This window comes from Salmo salar, chromosome ssa10 (genome assembly GCF_905237065.1).
Source record: "Salmo salar chromosome ssa10, Ssal_v3.1, whole genome shotgun sequence".
Taxonomy (NCBI): Eukaryota; Metazoa; Chordata; class Actinopteri; order Salmoniformes; family Salmonidae; genus Salmo; species Salmo salar.
Genome location: NC_059451.1, coordinates 110,556,435 through 110,580,715, shown reverse-complemented (window position 1 = coordinate 110,580,715; position 24,281 = coordinate 110,556,435). Strand labels below are relative to the sequence as shown.

The window sequence follows — 24,281 nt, the reverse complement described above, 5'->3', positions numbered from 1 at the left end:
TGCAGCACTCACCTTTGATGATCTTCATCAGATGACAACCCTAGGACATTATGTTATACAATACATGCATGTTTTGTTCAATCAAGTTCATATTTATATCAAAAACCAGCTTTTTACATTAGCATGTGACGTTCAGAACTAGCATACCCCCGCAAACTTACGTGGAATTCGCTAACATTTTACTAAATTACTCACGATAAACGTTCACAAAAAGCATAACAATTATTTTAAGAATTATAGATACAGACCTCCTCTATGCACTCGATATGTCCGATTTTAAAATAGCTTTTTGGTGAAAGCACATTTTGCAATATTCTAAGTACATAGCCCAGGCATCACGGGCTCGCTATTTAGACACCCGGCAAGTTTAGCACTCACCATAATCATATTTACTATTATAAAAATGTCATTACCTTTTGTTGTCTTCGTCAGAATGCACACCCAGGACGTCTACTTCAATAACAAATGTTGGTTTGGTCCAAAATAATCCATCGTTATATCCGAATAGCGGCGTTTTGTTCGATGCGTTCCAGACACTATCCGAAATAGTAAAGAAGTGTCGCGCTTGGCGCAATTCCTGACAATAAAATTCAAAGTATTCCATTGCCGTACGTCGAAGCATGTCAACCGCTGTTTAAAATCAATTTTTACGTCATTTTTCTCGTAGAAAAGCGATAATATTCCGACAGGGAATCTCCTTTTCGGCAAACAGAGGAAAAAATCCCAAAGGCGGGGGCGGTCGGGGTCACGCGCATAAGCTAGTGTCTCTTGATGGGCCACTTGAGAAAGGCGATAATGTGTTTCAGCCTGGGGCTGGAATGACGACATTCTCTTTTTTCCCGGGCTCTGAGAGCCTATGGAAGACGTGGGAAGTGTCACGTTAGAGCAGAGATCCTTAGTAAATGATAGAGATGGCAAAGAAGTTCCAGAAATGGTCAGACAGGCCACTTCCTGTAAAGGAATCTCTCAGGTTTTGACCTGCCATTTGAGTTCTGTTATACTCACAGACACCATTCAAACAGTTTTAGAAAATTTAGGGTGTTTTCGATCCATATGTAATAAGTATATGCATATTCTAGTTACTGAGTAGGAGTGGTAACCAGATTAAATCGGGTATGTTTTTTATCCAGCCGTGTCAATGCTGCCCCCTAGCCCTAACAGGTTAATGCAATCGCTGTGTCAGATTTCAAAAAAGCTTTACGGCGAAAGCAAACTTTTCAATAATCTGAGTACAGCGCTCAGACAACAAAACAGGCCATACAGATACCCGCCATTTTGGAGTCAACAGAAGTCACAAATAACATTATAAATATTCACTTACCTTTGATGATTTTCATCGGAATGCACTCGCAGGAATCCCAGTTCCAGAATAAATGTTTGTTTTGTTCGATAAAGTTCATCTTTATGTCCAAATACCTCTGTTTTGTTCGCGCGTTCAGTTGAGTAATCCAAATGCACTGTGCTCGCGCAGTAAATTCAGACAACTCAAAAAAGTTACATTACAGTTCGTAGAAGCATGTCAAACGATGTATAGAATGAATCTTTAGGATGTTTTTATCATAAATCTTCCATAATATTCCAACCGGACGATTCCTTTGTCTTCAGAAATGAAAAGGAACACACCTAACTCTCACGTGAGTGCGCGCGATTGAACTCATGTCATTTTCTCAGTCATCTGACTCCATATGCTCTTATTCTCTCCCATTCACAGTAGAAGCATGAAACAACGTTCTAAAGACTGTTGACATCTAGTGGAAGCCTTAGGAAGTGCAAAATGACCCCACAGACACTGTGTATTAGATAGGAAATCACTTGAAAAACTACAAACCTCAGATTTCCACACTTCCTGGTTGGATTCTTTCTCAGGTTTTTGCCTGCCATATAAATTCTGTTATACTCACAGACATCATTCAAACAGTTTTAGATACTTCAGAGTGTTTTCTATCCAAATCTACTAATAATATGCATATCCTACCTTCTGGGCCTGAGTAGCAGGCAGTTTACTACGGGCACACTTTTCATTCGGCCGTCAAAATACTGCCCCCTACCCAAGAGAGGATTTATACAACCCAAATTTACTTCAGAACCTAGCTATAAAAAAGGCAGTCATTAACATTTATTGAGCTACAGGCTCAATTGAAAACCACAATAAAAATTAGACAAATATTTTCCAGTCGAGAATAAAGTTAGTCTATCTTCATCTGCATTTAGGAAATTTTCATTTAGTTTCATTATGGTTCATCACATTTACATTTACATTACATTTAAGTCATTTAGCAGACGCTCTTATCCAGAGCGACTTACAAATTGGTGCATTCACCTTATAATATCCAGTGGAACAACCACTTTACAATAGTGCATCTAAATCTTTTAAGGGGGGGTTAGAAGGATTACTTTATCCTATCCCAGGTATTCCTTAAAGAGGTGAGGTTTCAGGTGTCTCCGGAAGGTGGTGATTGACTCCGCTGTCCTGGCGTCGTGAGGGAGCTTGTTCCACCATTGGGGTGCCAGAGCAGCGAACAGTTTTGACTGGGCTGAGCGGGAACTGTGCTTCCTCAGAGGTAGGGAGGCGAGCAGGCCAGAGGTGGATGAACGCAGTGCCCTTGTTTGGGTGTAGGGCCTGATCAGAGCCTGAAGGTACGGAGGTGCCGTTCCCCTCACAGCTCCATAGGCAAGCACCATGGTCTTGTAGCGGATGCGAGCTTCGACTGGAAGCCAGTGGAGAGAGCGGAGGAGCGGGGTGATGTGAGAGAACTTGGGAAGGTTGAACACCAGACGGGCTGCGGCGTTCTGGATGAGTTGTAGGGGTTTAATGGCACAAGCAGGGAGCCCAGCCAACAACGAGTTGCAGTAATCCAGACGGGAGATGACAAGTGCCTGGATTAGGACCTGCGCCGCTTCCTGTGTGAGGCAGGGTCGTACTCTGCGAATGTTGTAGAGCATGAACCTACAGGATCGGGTCACCGCCTTGATGTTAGTGGAGAACGACAGGGTGTTGTCCAGGGTCACGCCGAGGCTCTTAGCACTCTGGGAGGAGGACACAAGGGAGTTGTCAACCGTGATGGCGAGATCATGGAACGGGCAGTCCTTCCCCGGGAGGAAGAGCAGCTCCGTCTTGCCGAGGTTCAGCTTGAGGTGGTGATCCGTCATCCACACTGATATGTCTGCCAGACATGCAGAGATGCGATTCGCCACCTGGTTGTCAGAAGGGGGAAAGGAGAAGATTAATTGTGTGTCATCTGCATAGCAATGATATGAGAGACCATGTGAGGATATGACAGAGCCAAGTGACTTGGTGTATAGCGAGAATAGGAGAGGGCCTAGAACAGAGCCCTGGGGGACACCAGTGGTGAGAGCACGTGGTGCGGAGACAGATTCTCGCCACGCCACCTGATAGGAGCGACCTGTCAGGTAGGACGCAATCCAAGCGTGGGCCGCGCCGGAGATGCCCAGGTCGGAGAGGGTGGAGAGGAGGATCTGATGGTTCACAGTATCAAAGGCAGCAGATAGGTCTAGAAGGATGAGAGCAGAGGAGAGAGAGTTAGCTTTAGCAGTGCGGAGAGCCTCCGTGACACAGAGAAGAGCAGTCTCAGTTGAATGCCCAGTCTTGAAACCTGACTGATTAGGATCAAGAAGGTCATTCTGAGAGAGATAGCAAGAGAGCTGGCCAAGGACGGCACGTTCAAGAGTTTGAGAGAAAAGAAAGAAGGGATACTGGTCTGTAGTTGTTGACATCGGAGGGATCGAGTGTAGGTTTTTTCAGAAGGGGTGCAACTCTCGCTCTCTTGAAGACGGAAGGGACGTAGCCAGCGGTCAAGGATGAGTTGATGAGCGAGGTGAGGTAGGGGAGAAGGTCTCCGGAAATGGTCTGGAGAAGAGAGGAGGGGATAGGGTCAAGTGGGCAGGTTGTTGGGCGGCCGGCCGTCACAAGACGCGAGATTTCATCTGGAGAGAGAGGGGAGAAAGAGGTCAAAGCACAGGGTAGGGCAGTGTGAGCAGGACCAGCGGTGTCGTTTGACTTAGCAAACGAGGATCGGATGTCGTCAACCTTCTTTTCAAAATGGTTGACGAAGTCATCTGCAGAGAGGGAGGAGGGGGGGAGGGGGAGGAGGATTCAGGAGGGAGGAGAAGGTAGCGAAGAGCTTCCTAGGGTTAGAGGCAGATGCTTGGAGTTTAGAGTGGTAGAAAGTGGCTTTAGCAGCAGAGACAGAAGAGGAAAATGTAGAGAGGAGGGAGTGAAAGGATGCCAGGTCCGCAGGGAGGCGAGTTTTCCTCCATTTCCGCTCGGCTGCCCGGAGCCCTGTTCTGTGAGCTCGCAGTGAGTCGTCGAGCCACGGAGCAGGAGGGGGGGACCGAGCCGGCCTGGAGGATAGGGGACAGAGGAAATCAAAGGATGCAGAGAGGGAGGAGAGGAAGAGATGATAGGATGGAAGAGGAGAGAGTAGCGGGAGAGAGAGAGCGAAGGTTGGGACGGCGCAATACCATCCGAGTAGGGGCAGAGTGAGAAGTGTTGATGAGAGCGAGAGGGAAAAGGATACAAGGTAGTGGTCGGAGACTTGGAGGGGAGTTGCAATGAGATTAGTGGAAGAACAGCATCTAGTAAATTTGAGGTCAAGCGTATTGCCTGCCTTGTGAGTAGGGGGGAAGGTGAGAGGGTGAGGTCAAAAGAGGAGAGGAGTGGAAAGAAGGAGGCAGAGAGGAAGGAGTCAAAGGTAGGCGTGGGGAGGTTAAAGTCACCCAGAACTGTGAGAGGTGAGCCATCCTCAGGAAAGGAACTTATCAAGGCGTCAAGCTCATTGATGAACTCTCCAAGGGAACCTGGAGGGCGATAAATGATAAGGATGTTAAGCTTGAATGGGCTGGTAACTGTGACAGCATGGAATTCAAATGAGGAGATAGACAGATGGGTCAGGGGAGAAAGAGAGAATGTCCACTTGGGAGAGATGAGGATTCCAGTGCCACCACCCCGCTGGCTCGATGCTCTAGGGGTATGCGAGAACACGTAGGCAGACGAGGAGAGAGCAGTAGGAGTAGCAGTGTTCTCTGTGGTAATCCATGTTTCCGTCAGCGCCAGGAAGTCTAGGGACTGGAGGGTAGCATAGGCTGAGATGAACTCAGCCTTGTTGGACGCAGACCGGCAGTTCCAGAGGCTGCCGGAGACCTGGAACTCCACGTGGGTCGTGCGCGCTGGGACCACCAGGTTAGAGTGGCAGCGGCCACGCGGTGTGGAGCTTTTGTATGGCCTGTGCAGAGGGGAGAGAACAGGGATAGACAGACACATAGTAGACAAGCTACAGAAGAGGCTACGCTAATGCAAAGGAGATTGGAATGACAAGTGGACTACACGTCTCGAATGTTCAGAAAGTTAAGCTTACGTTGCAAAAATCTTATTGACTAAAATGACGAAAATGATACAGTACTGCTGGCTGGTGGAGTAGGCTAGCTAGCAGTGGCTGCGTTGTTGACTTTGAACGTGTAGCTGGCTAGGTAACCTCGATAGTTTCAGTACTACCCCTTGTCATGATACAAAGCAACTTTGTAGCTAGCTAGCTAACATAACACTAATCAAGACGTTCCTTGTAATGTATTTAGTTTCTACAATGCTGCTCGTCGGTAATAGTTGGCTGGGTTAGGAAAAATCGCGTCGCGGGGGACGGAAATAGCTGGCTAGCTGACCTCGATGGCTGGCTAGCTAACCTCGGTAATTACTAAACTACACAATTATCAAGCTATGACAAAGACAACTAAGTAGCTAGCTAGCTAACACTGCACTAGTCAAATCGTTCCGTTGTAAAGTATTAGTATCTACAGCGCTGCTAGTCGGTAACGGTTGGCTAGCTAGCAGTGGGTTAATGATGACTAGGTGTGTTGACTAAGTCTGGCGCCGCGTCGCGGCTGGCTAGCTCACCTCGATAATTACTCAAACTACACAATTATCTTAGATACAGAGACAGCAAAGACATCTAAGTAGCTGGCTAACTAACACTAACACCACACTAATCAAGTCGTTACGTTGTAATGTAATAGTTTCTGCAGTGCTGCTAGTCGGTAGAAGTTGGCTAGCTAGCAGTGATGACTAGCTAGCTAGCAGCTAGCAGTGTTGACTACGTTAGGAGGACGAAGATAGCTAGCCTCGATATTTACTCTAATTACTCTAAACAACACAATTATCTTTGATACAAAGACGGCTATGTAGCTAGCTAAGAAGAATTGCTCAGATCAAACAAATCAAGCCGTTGTAATGTAGTGAAGTGTAATATTACCTGTGGAGCGAAGCGTAGTGCGACTGCTCGCTCCAAACCGGAAGTGCCTTTCTACTAAATCATCCATCTGCCAGTCTTCCTCTCATAAGATCCCTTTAGATAACAATCTAATCAGATGACAACGACAAACTGAATGAAGACAAACATGCTTCGTGTAATGACTAATGAGATTTTTATTTTTATTTAACCTCTCTTGGGCAGGTGCCACCCACAGGTCACACTATTCAACAGCCAGTGAAAAATCAGAGCGCCACATTCAAAACCAGAAAATGTCATAATTCAAAGTTCTCAAACCTACGACTATTTTACACCATTTTAAAGGTACACGTCTCCTTAATGTAACCACATTGTTCAATTTCAAAAAGGCTTTATGGCGAAAGCATAAAGTTAGATTATGTTAGGACAGTTCCAACACAAGAAAAAGCACACAGCCATTTTCCTAGCTAGGACAGGCATTACAAAAACCAGACAACCAGCTAAAATTATGCACTAACCTTTGACGATCTTCATCAGATGACACTCCTAGGACATCATGTTACACAATACATGCATATTTTGTTCGATCAAGTTCATGTTTATATCCATAAAACCATTTTACATTGGCGCGTAATGTTCAGAAAATATTTTGCCTCCAATACTGCCGGTGAATCAGCACAACAATTTCCAAAAATACTCACCATCAACGTTGATAAAATATTAAACTGTTATTCAAAGAATTATAGATGAACATCTCCTTTATGCAAACACTGACAGATTTAAAAAAAGCTTCACGAGGAAAGCATACTTTGCAATAATCTGAGTACTGCGCTCAGAAAAATACACTAGGCAATACAGATACCCGCCATTTTGGAGTCATCTAAAATCATAAATAGCATTAGAAATATTCACTTACCTTTGATGATCTTCATCAGAAGGCACTTCCAAGAATCCCAGGTCCACAATAAATGTTGTTTTGTTCGATAAACTCCATAATTTATGTCCAAATAGCTCCTTGTTGTTAGCGCGTTCAGTTAGCTACTCCAAGTGTAGGAAGCGCGCGGAAAATGTCACGACGAAAAGTAAAAAAAGTTATATTTACGTTCGTTCAAACATGTCAAACGTTGTATAGCATCAATCTTTAGGGCCTTTATCACTTAGAACTTTAATAATATTCCAACCGGACGATTCCATTGTCTTGAAAAACGTTTTGGAACACAGCTAACTTTCACGTGAATGTGCGCCAATGAACGCCAGTACCTTCCTGAGTCAACAACTTCCAACGTTTGCTCTCTGTTCATCATAGACGCCTCAAACAACTTTCAAAGACTGTTGACATCTAGTGGAAGCCTCAGGAAGTGCAAAATGAACCCTAAGTCACTGTGTGTTCGAAAGGCAATGACTTGAAAGGACTACAAGCACCAGAATTCTCACTTCCTGGTTAGATTTTTCTCAGGTTTTTGCCTGCCATATGAGTTCTGTTATACTCACAGACATCATTCAAACAGTTTTAGAAACTTCAGAGTGTTTTCTATCCAAATCCACTAATAATATGCATATCCTAGTTCCTGGGCCCGAGTAGTAGGCCGTTTAATTTGGGTACGTTTTTCATCCAGCCATGAAAATACTGCCCCCTACCCTAGAGAGGTTAACCTTTATTTAACTAGGCATGTCAGTTAAGAACAAATTCTTATTTACAATGACGGCCTGCCAGAAGGGAAATTGCCTACTGCAGGGAAGAAAAAAAAATATATATAGGACAAAACACATACAGTGCCTTGCGAAATTATTCGGCCCCCTTGAACTGTTCGACCTTTTGCCACATTTCAGGCTTCAAACATAAAGATATAAAACTGTAATTTATTGTGAAGAATCAACAAGTGGGACACAATCATGAAGTGGAACGAAATTTATTGGATATTTCAAACTTTTTTAACAAATAAAAAACTGAAAAATTGGCCGTGCAAAATTATTCAGCCCCCTTAAGTTAATACTTTGTAGCGCCACCTTTTGCTGCGATTACAGCTGTAAGTTGCTTGGGGTATGTCTCTCAGTTTTGCACATCGAGAGACTGAAATTTTTGCCCATTCCTCCTTGCAAAACAGCTCGAGCTCAGTGAGGTTGGATGGAGAGCGTTTGTGAACAGCAGTTTTCAGTTCTTTCCACAGATTCTCGATTGGATTCAAGTCTGGACTTTGACTTGGCCATTCTAACACCTGGATATGTTTATTTGTGAACCATTCAATTGTAGATTTTGCTTTATGTTTTGGATCATTGTCTTGTTGGAAGACAAATCTCTGTCCCAGTCTCAGGTCTTTTGCAGACTCCATCAGGTTTTCTTCCAGAATGGTCCTGTATTTGGCTCCATCCATCTTCCCATCAATTTTAACCATCTTCCCTGCCCCTGCTGAAGAAAAGCAGGCCCAAACCATGATGCTGCCACCACCATGTTTGACAGTGGGGATGGTGTGTTCAGGGTGATGAGCTGTGTTGCTTTTACGCCAAACATAACATTTTGCATTGTTGCCAAAAAGTTCGATTTTGGTTTCATCTGACCAGAGCACCTTCTTCCACATGTTTGGTGTGTCTCCCAGGTGGCTAGTGGCAAACTTTAAACAACACTTTTTATGGATATCTTTAACCTGTTAGGGCTAGGGGGCAGTATTTGCACGGCTGGATAAAAAAATGTACCCGATTTAATCTGGTTACTAATCCTACCCAGTAACTAGAATATGCATATACTTATTATATATGGATAGAAAACACCCTAAAGTTTCTAAAACTGTTTGAATGGTGTCTGAGTATAACAGAACTCATTTGGCAGGCAAAACCCTGAGACAGATTCTGACAGGAAGTGGATACCTGATGTGTTGTATTACCTTTAAACCTATGCCATTGAAAAACACAGGGGCTGAGGAATATTTTGGCACTTCCTATTGCTTCCACTAGATGTCACCAGCCTTTACAAAGTGTTTTGAGTCTTCTGGAGGGAGATCTGACCGAACAAGAGCCATGGAACGATGATGGCCCATTAGACACCTGGCGCGCGAGTTCATGTTGGGTACCCTCGTTCCAATACGTTATAAAAGAGAATGCATTCGTCCACCTTGAATATTATTCATGTTCTGGTTAAAAAGGCCCTAATGATTTATGCTATACAACGTTTGACATGTTTGAACGAACGTAAATATATTTTTTCCCCTCGTTCATGAAGTGAAGTCCGGCGGGCTTAGATCATGTGCTAACAAGACGGAGATTTTTGGACATAAATGATGAGCTTTTTTGAACAAAACTACATTCGTTATGGACCTGTGATACCTGGAAGTGACATCTGATGAAGAGAATCAAAGGTAATGGATTATTTACATAGTATTTTCGATTTTAGATCTCCCCAACATGGCGGCTAGTCTGTATCGCAACGCGTATTTTTCTGGGCGCAGTGCTCAGATTATTGCAAAGTGTGATTTCCCAGTAAGGTTATTTTTAAATCTGGCAAGTTGATTGCGTTCAAGAGATGTAAATCTATAATTCTTTAAATGACAATATAATATTTTACCAATGTTTTCTAATTTTAATTATTTAATTTGTGGTGCTGACTTGAATGCCGGTTATTGGAGGGAAACGATTTCCTGAACATCAACGCCACAGTAAAACGCTGTTTTTGGATATAAATATGAACTTGATAGAACTAAAAATGCATGCATTGTCTAACACAATGTCCTAGGAGTGTCATCTGTTGGAGATTGTAAAAGGTTAGTGCATAATTTTAGCTGATTTTATGGTTTTGGTGACGCCTGTCTTTGAAATGGCACAACATTACACACAACTCTTGTAAATGTACTGTCCTAACATACTCTAAATTTATGCTTTCGCCGTAAAACCTTTTTGAAATCGTAAAACGTGGTTAGATTAAGGAGATGTTTATCTTTCAAAGGGTGTAAGATAGTTGTATGTTTGAAAAATTTGAATTTTGACATTTATTTGGATTCAAATTTGCCGCTCTTGAAATGCACCTGCTGTTGATGGAGTGCACCACGGGTGGGACGCTTGCGTCCCACCTAGCCCATAGAGGTTAAGAAATGGCTTTCTTCTTGCCACTCTTCCATAAAGGCCAGATTTGTGCAGTACACGACTGATTGTTGTCCTATGGACAGAGTCTCCCACCTCAGCTGTAGATCTCTGCAGTTCATCCAGAGTGATCATGGGCCTCTTGGCTGCATCTCTGATCAGTCTTCTCCTTGTATGAGCTGAAAGTTTAGAGGGACGGCCGGGTCTTCGTAGATTTGCAGTGGTCTGATACTCCTTCCATTTCAATATTATCGCTTGCATAGTGCTCCTTGGGATGTTTAAAGCTTGGGAAATCTTTTTGTATCCAAATCCGGCTTTAAACTTCTCCACAACAGTATCTCGGACCTGCCTGGTGTGTTCCTTGTTCTTCATGATGCTCTCTGCGCTTTAAACGGACCTCTGAGACTATCACAGAGCAGGTGCATTTATACGGAGACTTGATTACACACAGGTGGATTCTATTTATCATCATTAGTCATTTAGGTCAACATTGGATCATTCAGAGATCCTCACTGAACTTCTGGAGAGAGTTTGCTGCACTGAAAGTAAAGGGGCTGAATAATTTTGCATGGCCAATCTTTCAGTTTTTTATTTGTTAAAAAAGTTTGAAATATCTAATAAATTTCGTTCCACTTCATGATTGTGTCCCACTTGTTGTTGATCCTTCACAAAAAATTACAGTTTTATATCTTTATGTTTGAAGCCTGAAATGTGGCAAAAGGTTGAAAAGTTCAAGGGGGCCGAATACTTTCGCAAGGCACTGTATCTCGACAAGAAAGACACCGCAACACTACATAAAGAGAGACCTAAGACAACAACATAGCATGGCAGCAACACATGAAAACACAACATGGCAGCAGCACAACATGGTGGCAGCACAAAACATGGTACAAAAATGATTGGGCACAGACAACAGCACAAAGGGCAAGAAGGTAGAGACAACAATAGATCATGCGAAACAGGCACAACTGTCAGTAAGAGTGTCCATGATTGAGTCTTTGAATGAAGAGATGGAGATTAAACGATCCAGTTAGAGTGTTTTTTTGCAGCTGAACTGAAAAGACGAGTGACTCATGGATGTGTGTGCTTTGGGGACCTTTAACAGAATGTGACTGGCAGAACGGGTGTTGTATGTAGAGGATGAGGGCTGCAGTAGGCATCTCAGATAAGGGGGAGTGAGGCCTAAGAGGGTTTTATGAATAAGCTTCAACCAGTGGACAGGATATGGACAGGATAGCTCACTCCCTTAGGTCTAGTGTCTGATTGTTCTTCCAAATTGAACACTACTCCCTCTATAGAGCCTATCGGCCCTTGTCAAAAGTAGAACACTATATTAGATATATACACTACCGTTCAAAAGTTTGGGGTCACTTAGAAATGTATTTGTTTTCCATAAAAACATACATGAAATGAGTTGCAAAATGAGTAGGAAATATAGTCAAGACGTTGACAAGGTTATAAATAATGATTTTAACTGAAATAATAATTATGTCCTTCAAACTTTGCTTTTATCAAAGAATCCTCCATTTGCAGCAATTACAGCCTTGCAGACCTATGGCATTCTAGTTGTAAATTTGTTGGGGTAATCTGAAGAGATTTCACCCCATGCTTCCTGAAGCACCTCCCACAAGTTGGATTGGCTTGATGGGCACTTCTTACGTACCATACAGTCAAGCTGCTCTCACAACAGCTCAATAAGGTTGAGATCCGGTGACTGTACTGGCCACTCCATTATAGACAGAATACCAGCTGACTGCTTCTTCCCTAAATAGTTCTTGCATAGTTTGGAGATTTGCTTTGGGTCATTGTCCTGTTGTTGGAGGAAATTGGATCCAATTAAGTGCCGTCCACAAGGTATGGCATGGCGTTGCAAAATGGAGTGATAGCCTTCCTTCTTCAAGATCCCTTTTAACCTGTACAAATCTCCCACCTTACCCCCACCAAAGCACCCCCAGACCATCACATTGCCCCCACGATGCTTGACAGATCGTGTCAAGCACTCCTCCAGCATCTTTAAAAAAAATTCTGCGTCTCACAAATGTTCTTCTTTGTGATCCGAACACCTCAAACTTAGATTCGTCTGTCCATAACACCTTTTTCCAATCTTCCTCTGTCCAGTGTCTGTGTTATTTTGCCCATCTTAATCTTTTCTTTTTATTGGCCAGTCTAAGATACGGCTTTTTCTTTGCAACACCGCCTAGAAGGCCAGCATCCTGGAGTCGCCTCTTCACTGTTGACATTGAGACTGGTGTTTTGTGGGTACTATTTAATGTAGCTGTCAGTTGAGGATTTGTGAGGCATCTGTTTCTCAAACTAGACCCTCTAATGTACTTGTCCTCTTGCTCAGTTGTGCACTGGGGCCTCCCACTACTCTTTCTATTCTGGTTAGAGACAATTTGCGCTGTTCTGTGAAGGGATAGTACACAGTGTTGTACGAGATCTTCAGTTTCCTGGCAATTTCTCGCATGGAATAGCCTTCATTTCTCAAAACAAGAATAGACTGACGAGTTTCAGAGGAAAGTCTTTGTTTCTGGCCATTTTGAGCCTGTAATCGAACCCACAAATGCTGACGCTCCAGATACTCAACTAGTCTAAAGAAGGCCAGTTTTATTGCTTTTTTAATCAGACAACAGTTTTCAGCTGTGCTAACATAATTGTGAAAGGGTTTTCTAATGATCAATTAGTCTTTTAAAATGATAAACTTGGATTAGCTAACAAAATGTGCCATATGAACACAGGAGTGATGGTTGCTGATAATGGTCCTCTGTACGCCTATGTAGATATTCCATAAAAAAATCTGCCGTTTCCAGCTACAATAGTCATTTACAACATTAACAATGTCTACACTGTATTTCTGATCAATTTGATGTTATTTTAATGGACAAAAAAACGTATTTTCTTTAAAAAACAAGGACATTTCTAAGTGAACCCAAACTTTTGAATGGTAGTGTATCTTTTTTAAAGGGAATAGGGTGCCATTTGGGACATAACCTCTGATCAGTTCCCCTACAGACTAGTTTAGCTTCAACTATTTTGCCTCTCATCACCTTTGTGAGGAGTGAGGACAGGTTGGTACACACACCATCAATCACCTGGGTACTTAACTGTGACTGGTGTATGGTTCATCACAGGAACATTGTAAATTATGGGAGAAATTACTTTTTAAATGACCATTCTTCTCCTTTTCCTTTTCTAGGTCAATGTTACAGGAGCCTATCTGACTACTCTTTAGACCAGGGATGTCAAACTAATTTTGGCCAGGTAGCCGCATTCAGTCTACAACGAGGTCCAAAGGACTGAACTGAAAAGTGTTATATTTCCATGCAGTCAGAATTTGCACAAAATATTCCTCAATATTCGATCATTTTTTGCAATTCATATGCTCCCTGACTGTCTAGGTTTCATTTTGGTGATTATTAGAGAGCTGGACAGAGTCAAGAAACTGTATGAATGTAGGTCCATTATAATTTCTACAGTTTCGATTTGGTTTTAGTCATTTGAAAGTATAGTTTGCCTCTCCCCCCAAAAATGAAAGAAAATACAAATACATAAAAAAATGTATACCAAATTTTTGGTTTGTTTTATATATATTTATATTATGTTAGACACCACTGCTTTAGACCTTGGGACGGAAATATTGATTTGGCTGCTGGGAAAACTAAACTTAATGTCTGTTCTCCAGCAAACTGAGGTTCAGTGAATTTAAATGTCAGGGGTTAGGTCTACATACAGTATCTGAACACAACCAATACAAGAACATACTACTGGTTCCTTCAAAATCTAGTGGTCATACTGTATGCTTTAGAATACTTTAAAAGTAGGGCATATCTTATCTGTAGACTAGTCTGCAGTTACACTTTATTAAACCATCTTCCTTTATAAGCAGTGTTCATATACATGTATTAGCCTGATAAATTCATATTCATTGGGGCATACACTACATACTTAGAAATAGTTTATCAAATGGTTTATTAATGAACGTTATTATAAAGTGTTCAGCTACCCCTGATATGTTCAGGAAAAAGAACAGTCAGAGTTTTGTGGGAAGACAAAAACAGGATTCATCCCAAATGGCACCGTATTCCTTACATAGTGCACTACTTTTGACCAGAGCTCTATGGGTCCTGGTCAAAAGTAGTGCACTAAATAGGGAATAGGGTGCCATTTGGGACGTAGTCACAATTTCAGTTCAAAGTGAATATACAGACTCCTGTATTAATGCTATTAGCATGCGACTCGCTTCCCGGCAGTGTCTAGCAGTTACAAGGGGTTGGGAGATTCAGGAGTTCAGGAGTTTGGGGGAGATTTTCAGACAGTCTCATCGTTGAGTTGTCTTAAATATTTATGCTCCCTAGCTCTCCTATCAGTGTTGTGGGTTTAAACAGTAGCTGCCTGGTACAGTGGCGGTTGGATGGGGTAGGCATACAGGGCACAGATACACATGATAATGGACATAGAAAACACGATAATGATGACAATGATGATGATGGCGATGATGACGATGTGTAACAGCTTGAGGTGAATTAGACAGGTTAAGTCAAACTTAGGCCTGGTTCCAATATCCACACTAGAAGGAATAGCACTGAGAATGTGTTGGGCATGCATCCTAAGTGGTATGCTAGCATGGACATGGGAACAGAGCCATAATCTTGTTCACCAGCCATGTGTCTCACAGCCTGCCTGGCACCCCAGACTGGGTTGTTCTGTTCCTTCTTTGAACACCAGTATCTACCTCCAGATAGCTACAGATGTAGGATCTTGATTTGAACAAGATCCTACCTCCAGATAGCTACAGATGTAGGATCTTGATTTGAACACCCTGTTACAGGAGAACTGCTGAAATGTGTAATTTCCTCTTAGAAATTTCTGACTTGATTTTCCCTTACGAAAAATGTATCAAGGCCTACAAAAATGTTCATAATTTCCTGTTGCTGCAAAATTATTTTCCTGCTGTAGTATAGCTACAGATAGCTACAGATGTAGGATCTTGATTTGAACACCCTGTTACAGGAGAACTGCTGAAATGTGTAATTTCCTCTTAGAAATTTCTGACTTGATTTTCCCTTACGAAAAATGTATCAAGGCCTACAAAAATGTTCATAATTTCCTGTCGCTGCAAAAAATTATTTTCCTGCTGTAGTAAACTGACTCAAATTAAGATTCTACATCTGTATTCCTCATACACTTTAAATTAATATACATTTCCTCTCAATGTACAGTATGTATTCCAGTCATCAGCTTTACAGCATAGCAACAATTTCCCTGACAATATAGCGCCGTAACACTTGGGCTTTCTGGGGTATTTAAAGCCGTGATTAGATTGTAACACATGATTTATGTCCCGTAAGCCATCCTTGTTTGGAGATGAATCTCCGAAACGGCCCTATATATCTCTGAGGAGGAGCTAAACTCAGACACACACACACACACACACACACACACACACACACACACACACACACACACACACACACACACACACACACACACACACACACACACACACACACACACACACACTGAGGGCTGTAATTGTCTGAGAGGCCTCATCCTCTGTCAGGCAGAGAAGACAGTCTCTCTGTGCATGGCGAGATTAAAACCATAGCTGTGATTTATAGCATGGCTGGCCCCAAAGGCAACACACAGACAGCGACCACCCCACCGCCCCCCGTCAGTCATCAAACCCCCATGTTAATTATTCCTCTATCTCCTCCCAGGCAATACAAGTGACCTGTAATTTGTTCAGCGGCGCCCATCACAAATTGTTGCCAGAGTGAATTACATGGCGACAATGTCTTATGAGTAGTGGCACCCGCCTCTGTCTAATTCTCCCAATGTCATTTCAATTAGAGCTCCACTGACTATCAACCGTTGCTTCGGCTACTGCCGAGATTAGAAAGTCTGGCTAGACTACACTCAGTGTTTCAGGGGAATGAATGTAATGAATGTCTTTGCAACTTTGCAAAATTAACTCACTAGGTCACATACTGTATTTCCATTGTACTGTAACTAAGGCGCTGGTAAATTTCTTCATAAACCGGGAGGTCCGTATTTCCATAATTCTTCCATCTTTGGAGGACGTCTCAGTAACAACCAAGACTGAGCCTTGTATTTGAATTCACCCTAGCAAAGCAGCTGTGACGGAATATAGACGATCCACCCTCTGATCAACAAAAGAGGTAATAGTCCTTGGTGGCCGATTCCCCCTGCTGTGTGTGTGTGTGTGTGTGTGTGTGTGTGTGTGTGTGTGTGTGTGTGTGTGTGTGTGTGTGTGTGTGTGTGTGTGTGTGTGTGTGTGTGTGTGTGTGTGCGTGTCTGTGGGTGTGTGTGTGTGTGTTTGTGTGTGTGTACCTTTTCAGTGTGGCCATCACTGAGTGTGACTCCCCTGTCACCTTGACAACATGGACCTGTTCTTAGACCCAACTCATATAGCCACTACTTCCACCTAAGACAACATGAATCTGTCCTCAGTCACAACTCATTTAGCCACTACTACCACCTTAGACAACATGGACCTGTCCTGAGACACAACTCATATAGACATAAAGTCAAGACCCAAGTGTCAAATTTTGAAATTTGAAATTTCTTTCCAAAATGTATCACCATCTAAAAAAGTGCTTTCTGGACAGTTTTTCGAAATTCTTTACATTTTTTGGGTCAATTATACATGTATAAGAACTGTATAAACATACCCTTGTCATATTTTATTGAGTTGTCCATAAGGCATATGTTTTGTCCATTTGCAATATGCTATCAAAGGAAGTCAAAAGTCGAAGTCAAAAGTCAGTAAAACATTGCCAAATTAATAAGAAATGTCCAAATGCAATATATAAGTATTGAAGGTGCCAAATCAGGATGTTATGTCCATTTGCCATATATGATCATAGGAAGTCAGGTCCCGAACCCAAAAGTCAGTGAACCATGTCCAAATGGCATTTATACTGCCAAAATGATATATATCACTATGTTAAGCCCTGAATCAACCTAGAAGGTCTATAAGTAATGTATGATGAGAGAGAAGTGGGACTGTTTTTATTTAACCTCTCTAGGGTAGGGGGCAGTATTTTCACGGCCGGATAAAAAATGTACCCGATTTAAACTGGTTACTACTCTTTTCCAGAAACGAGAATATGCATATAATTGGTAGATTTGGATAGAAAACACTCTAAAGTTTATAAAACTGTTTGAATGGTGTCTGTGAGTATAACAGAACTCATATGGCAGGCCAAAACCTGAGAAGATTCCATACAGGAAGTGCCCTCTCTGACCATTTCTTGTGCTTCTGTGGCATCTCTGTCGAAAATACAGGATCTCTGCTGTAACGTGACAATTTCTAAGGCTCCAATAGGCACCAGAAAATGGAATGAGATCTCTGCTGTCTCTGGGCTAGGTACAGGAGCACTGTTTGTGAGTGGTCAGGCTGGTGGCTCAGAAACAGGAGATGCACAGCCCCAAGAAGTGGCTATTACATTTACGTCATTTAGCAGACGCTCTTATCCAGAGCAACTTACAGTAGTGATTGCATACATTTCATACATTTTTTTTTGGTACTGGCCCCCCGTGGGAATCGAACCCACAACCCTGGCATTGCACACACCATACTGGCGTTGCAAACACCATGCTCTACCAACTGAGCCACAGGGAAGGCCATGTTTTTCTTTCAGCCTTTGAACGAAAACAACGTCGCCCGGTTGGAATCTTATTGCTATTTTACGAGAAAAATAGCATAAAAATTGATTTTAAACAGCGTTTGACATGCTTCGAAGTACGGTAATGGAACATTTTGAATTTATTTCTGTCGATATGCGCTCCTGCGTTACCCTTTGGATAGTGACCTGAACGCACGAACAAAATGGGGGTATTTGGACATAAATATGGATTATTTGGAATCAAAACAACATTTGTTGTTGAAGTAGAAGTCCTGGGAGTGGATTCTGACGAAGAACAGCAAAGGTAATCCATTTTTTCTAATAGTAATTCTGATTTTTGTGAGCCCCGATGTTGGCGGGTGTCTGAATAGCTAGCCTTGATGGCCGAGCTATATACTCAGAATATTGCAAAATGTGCTTTCGCCGAAAAGCTATTTTAAAATCTGACATAGCGATTGCATAAAGGAGTTCTGTATCTATAATTCTTAAAATAATTGTTATGTATTTTGTCAACGTTTATGATGAGTAATTTAGTAAATTCACCGGAAGTTTTCGGTGGGTATGCTAGTTCTGAACATCACATGCTAATGTAAAAAGCTGTTTTTTGATATAAATATGAACTTGATTGAACAAAACATGCATGTATTGTATAACATAATGTCCTAGGAGTGTCATCTGATGAAGATCATCGAAGGTTAGTGCTGCATTTAGCTGTGGTTTGGGTTTTTGTGACATATATGCTTGCTTTGAAAATGACTGTGTGATTATTTTTGGATGGGTACTCTCCTGACATAATCTAATGTTTTGCTTTCGCTGTAAAGCCTTTTTGAAATCGGACAATGTGGTTAGATTAACGAGAGTCTTGTCTTTCAAATGGTGTAAATTAGTCGTGTGTTTGAAAAATAGAAATTATAGATTTTTTTAGGTTTTTGTATTTCGCGCCATGCGACCCCATTGGCTGTTGGCTAGGGGTTCCGCTGGCGGAACGCCTAGATGTAAGAACTTAACTCAAAAAGCGTTGAGGCCTCGACGCCATCTTGTTTCTGGGCTAACAGCCCATTTGTCCAAACCTATGCTCACCAAGTTTCGTCTTCGAAGTCTTTTCCGTTTAGGAGAAATGGCTATGTCGTGATTGTTGATATTTTGTACATTTGCAATAAGATTTAATTCACCATCTGGTGGAATTTACCGGGACAGCGGAAAAATGACCAAAATTGGAACATTTTATAAAACGGAAACCAAATGTCCGAGAGACTTCGTTCGATGACTTCCCGGAAGATCTTGCCCAGGTACACGGCCCGCCGCATTCGGCGAATTTTAGAAACATTCGCGGACATCTAGTAAGGGACCGTCCATTTGCAATATGGAGATTCTCATCAATCATACAGCAAATGCCGACAAGTGCCCTTCATGTATGAAAGTTTTCACATAGGAAGTCTTCACATAAGCCTTTAATCAGTTTTTTATTTTAGACATCCTTTGTGTTTTAAGTTTGATTTGATAAAGCTATGGGGAAAGAGCTTGTTCTGTACGTACGTAATGAAGTCTCCCTCCCAGGCTATGACCCTCTTGATGATCTTCTGCTGGGGGTTCTTGGGATATTTACATTTACATTTAAGTCATTTAGCAGACGCTCTTATCCAGAGCGACTTACAAATTGGTGCATTCACCTTATGATATCCAGTGGAACAACCACTTTACAATAGTGCATCTAAATCTTTTAAGGGGGGGGTTAGAAGGATTACTTTATCCTATCCTAGGTATTCCTTAAAGAGGTGGGGTTCCAGGTGTCTACGGAAGGTGGTGATTGACTCCGCTGTCCTGGCGTCGTGAGGGAGCTTGTTCCACCATTGGGGTGCCAGAGCAGCGAACAGTTTTGACTGGGCTGAGCGGGAACTGTGCTTCCTCAGAGGTAGGGGGGCCAGCAGGCCAGAGGTGGATGAACGCAGTGCCCTTGTTTGGGTGTAGGGCCTGATCAGAGCCTGAAGGTATGGAGGTGCCGTTCCCTTCACAGCTCCGTAGGCAATCACCATGGTCTTGTAGCGGATGCGAGCTTCAACTGGAAGCCAGTGGAGAGAGCGGTGGAGCGGGGTGACGTGAGAGAACTTGGGAAGGTTGAACACCAGACGGGCTGCGGCGTTCTGGATGAGTTGTAGGGGTTTAATGGCACAGGCAGGGAGCCCAGCCAACAGCGAGTTGCAGTAATCCAGACGGGAGATGACAAGTGCCTGGATTAGGACCTGCGCCGCTTCCTGTGTGAGGCAGGGTCGTACTCTGCGAATGTTGTAGAGCATGAACCTACAGGATCGGGTCACCGCCTTGATGTTAGTGGAGAACGACAGGGTGTTGTCCAGGATCACGCCAAGGTTCTTAGCACTCTGGGAGGAGGACACAAGGGAGTTGTCAACCGTGATGGCCAGATCATGGAACGGGCAGTCCTTCCCCGGGAGGAAGAGCAGCTCCGTCTTGTCGAGGTTCAGCTTGAGGTGGTGATCCGTCATCCACACTGATATGTCTGACAGACATGCAGAGATGTGATTCGCCGCCTGGTTATCAGAAGGGGGAAAGGAGAAGATTAATTGTGTGTCGTCTGCATAGCAATGATAGGAGAGACCATGTGAGGATATGACAGAGCCAAGTGACTTGGTGTATAGCGAGAATAGGAGAGGGCCTAGAACAGAGCCCTGGGGGACACCAGTGGTGAGAGCGCATGGTGCGGAGACAGATTCTCGCCACGCCACCTGGTAGGAGCGACCTGTCAGGTAGGACGCAATCCAAATGTGGGCCGCGCCGGAGATGCCCAACTCAGAGAGGGTGGAGAGGAGGATCTGATGGTTCACAGTATCAAAGGCAGCAGATAGGTCTAGAAGGATGAGAGCAGAGGAGAGAGAGTTAGCTTTAGCAGTGCGGAGAGCCTCCGTGACACAGAGAAGAGCAGTCTCAGTTGAATGCCCAGTCTTGAAACCTGACTGATTAGGATCAAGAAGGTCATTCTGAGAGAGATAGCAGGAGAGCTGGCCAAGGACGGCACGTTCAAGAGTTTTGGAGAGAAAAGAAAGAAGGGATACTGGTCTGTAGTTGTTGACATCGGAGGGATCGAGTGTAGGTTTTTTCAGAAGTGGTGCAACTCTCGCTCTCTTGAAGACCGAAGGGACGTAGCCAGCGGTCAAGGATGAGTTGATGAGCGAGGTGAGGTAGGGGAGAAGGTCTCCGGAAATGGTCTGGAGAAGAGAGGAGGGGATAGGGTCAAGTGGGCAGGTTGTTGGGCGGCCAGCCGTCACAAGACGCGAGATTTCATCTGGAGAGAGAGGGGAGAAAGAGGTCAAAGCACAGGTTAGGGCAGTGTGAGCAGGACCAGCGGTGTCGTTTGACTTAGCAAACGAGGATTGGATATCGTCAACCTTCTTTTCAAAATGGTTGACGAAGTCATCCGCAGAGAGGGAGGAGGGGGGGAGGAGAATTCAGGAGGGAGGAGAAGGTAGCAAAGAGCTTCCTAGGGTTAGAGGCAGATGCTTGGAATTTAGAGTGGTAGAAAGTGGCTTTAGCAGCAGAGACAGAAGAGGAGAATGTAGAGAGGAGGGAGTGAAAGGATGCCAGGTCCGCAGGGAGGCGAGTTTTCCTCCATTTCCGCTCGGCTGCCCGGAGCCCTGTTCTGTGAGCTCGTAGTGAGTCGTCGAGCCACGGAGCAGGAGGGGAGGACCGAGCCGGCCTGGAGGATAGGGGACAGAGAAAATCAAAGGATGCAGAAAGGGAGGAGAGGAGAGTTGAGGAGGCAGAATCAGGAGATAGGTTGGAGAAGGTTTGAGCAGAGGGAAGAGATGATAGGATGGAAGAGGAGAGAGTAGCGGGAGAGAGAGAGCGAAGGTTGGGACGGCGCAATACCATCCGAGTAGGGGAAGAGTGAGAAGTGTTGGATGAGAGCAAGAGGGAAAAGGATACAAGGTAGTGGTCGGAGATTTGGAGGGGAGTTGCAATGAGATTAGTGGAAGAACAGCATCTAGTAAAGATGAGGTCAAGCGTATTGCCTGCCTTGTGAGTAGGGGGGGAAGGTGAGAGGGTGAGGTCAAAAGAGGAGAGGAGTGGAAAGAAGGAGGCAGAGAGGAATGAGTCAAAGGTAGACGTGGGGAGGTTAACCTCTATGGGACCGGCGGGACGAATTCGTCCCACCTACGTAACAGCCACTGCCAGCCTGTGGCGCGATTTTCAAAACCTTAAAAATCCTATTACTTCAATTTCTCAAACATATGACTATTTTACAGCCATTTAAAGATAAGACTCTCGTTAATCTAACCACACTGTCCGATTTCAAAAAGGCTTTACAACGAAAGCAAAACATTAGATTATGTCAGCAGAGTACCAAGCCAGAAATAATCAGACACCCATTTTTCAAGCCAGCATATAATGTCACCAAAACCCATAAGACAGCTAAATGCAGCACTCACCTTTGATGATCTTCATCAGATGACAACCCTAGGACATTATGTTATACAATACATGCATGTTTTGTTCAATCAAGTTCATATTTATATCAAAAACCAGCTTTTTACATTAGCATGTGACGTTCAGAACTAGCATACCCCCGCAAACTTCCGGGGAATTCGCTAACATTTTACTAAATTACTCACGATAAACGTTCACAAAAAGCATAACAATTATTTTAAGAATTATAGATACAGACCTCCTCTATGCACTCGATATGTCCGATTTTAAAATAGCTTTTTGGTGAAAGCACATTTTGCAATATTCTAAGTACATAGCCCAGGCATCACGGGCTCGCTATTTAGACACCCGGCAAGTTTAGCACTCACCATAATCATATTTACTATTATAAAAATGTCATTACCTTTTGTTGTCTTCGTCAGAATGCACTCCCAGGACAGCTACTTCAATAACAAATGTTGGTTTGGTCCAAAATAATCCATCGTTATATCCGAATAGCGGCGTTTTGTTCGTGCGTTCCAGACACTATCCGAAATAGTAAAGAAGTGTCGCGCGCTTGGCGCAATTCCTGACAATAAAATTCAAAGTATTCCATTACCGTACGCCGAAGCATGTCAACCGCTGTTTAAAATCAATTTTTACGTCATTTTTCTCGTAGAAAAGCGATAATATTCCGACAGGGAATCTCCTTTTCGGCAAACAGAGGAAAAAATCCCAAAGGGGGGGGCGGTCGGGGTCACGCGCATAAGCTAGTGTCTCTTGATGGGCCACTTGAGAAAGGCGATAATGTGTTTCAGCCTGGGGCTGGAATGACGACATTCTGTTTTTTCCCGGGCTCTGAGAGCCTATGGAAGACGTGGGAAGTGTCACGTTAGAGCAGAGATCCTTAGTAAATGATAGAGATGGAAAACAAGTTCAACAAATGGTCAGACAGGCCACTTCCTGTAAAGGAATCTCTCAGGTTTTGACCTGTCATTTGAGTTCTGTTATACTCACAGACACCATTCAAACAGTTTTAGAAAATTTAGGGTGTTTTCTATCCATATGTAATAAGTATATGCATATTCTAGTTACTGAGTAGGAGTGGTAACCAGATTAAATCGGGTATGTTTTTTATCCAGCCGTGTCAATGCTGCCCCCTAGCCCTAACAGGTTAAAGTCACCCAGAACTGTGAGAGGTGAGCCATCTTCAGGAAAGGAACTTATCAAGGCGTCAAGCTCATTGATGAACTCTCCAAGGGAACCTGGAGGGCGATAAATGATAAGGATGTTAAGCTTGAAAGGGCTGGCAACTGTGACAGCATGGAATTCAAATGAGGAGATGGACAGATGGGTCAGGGGAGAAAGAGAGAATGTCCACTTGGGAGAGATGAGGATTCCAGTGCCACCACCCCGCTGGCTCGATGCTCTAGGGGTATGCGAGAACACGTGGGCAGACGAAGAGAGAGCAGTAGGAGTAGCAGTGTTATCTGTGGTAATCCATGTTTCCGTCAGCGCCAGGAAGTCTAGGGACTGGAGGGTAGCATAGGCTGAGATGAACTCAGCCTTGTTGGCTGCAGACCGGCAGTTCCAGAGGCTGCCGGAGACCTGGAACTCCACGTGGGTCGTGCGCGCTGGGACCACCAGGATATCTGGAACACACACAATAAATTACATCAATAAATATATTTGATAAAGATACAGCTATGAGATCATAATAAAAATAAAACCATGATCACCAAATACACAGAGAAGAAAAATAAATACAAGTTTTATGTCTTTTACGTCTGTACTGTAAAGCGACCCTATTTACTCTAGTCTACTCTTCAATAAAAAGTACGTAAAAAAGACCCTATTCACAACAGTAGACAGAACTAGAATCAGTGTACCTCCCCAGCAGCAGACA

At 43.4% G+C, this 24,281-nt stretch overlaps 1 protein-coding gene across 1 annotated transcript in view; it reads right to left on the bottom strand.

Annotated features, from left to right (window-relative positions):
- LOC106561580 (mitochondrial inner membrane protease subunit 2) overlaps window positions 1-24,281 on the bottom strand; it is a 259,205-nt gene that overhangs the window by 40,463 nt on the left and 194,461 nt on the right. The window contains 1 exon segment of the mRNA XM_045688754.1: window positions 19,493-19,548. Coding sequence (XP_045544710.1) covers window positions 19,493-19,548 — 56 coding nt within the window.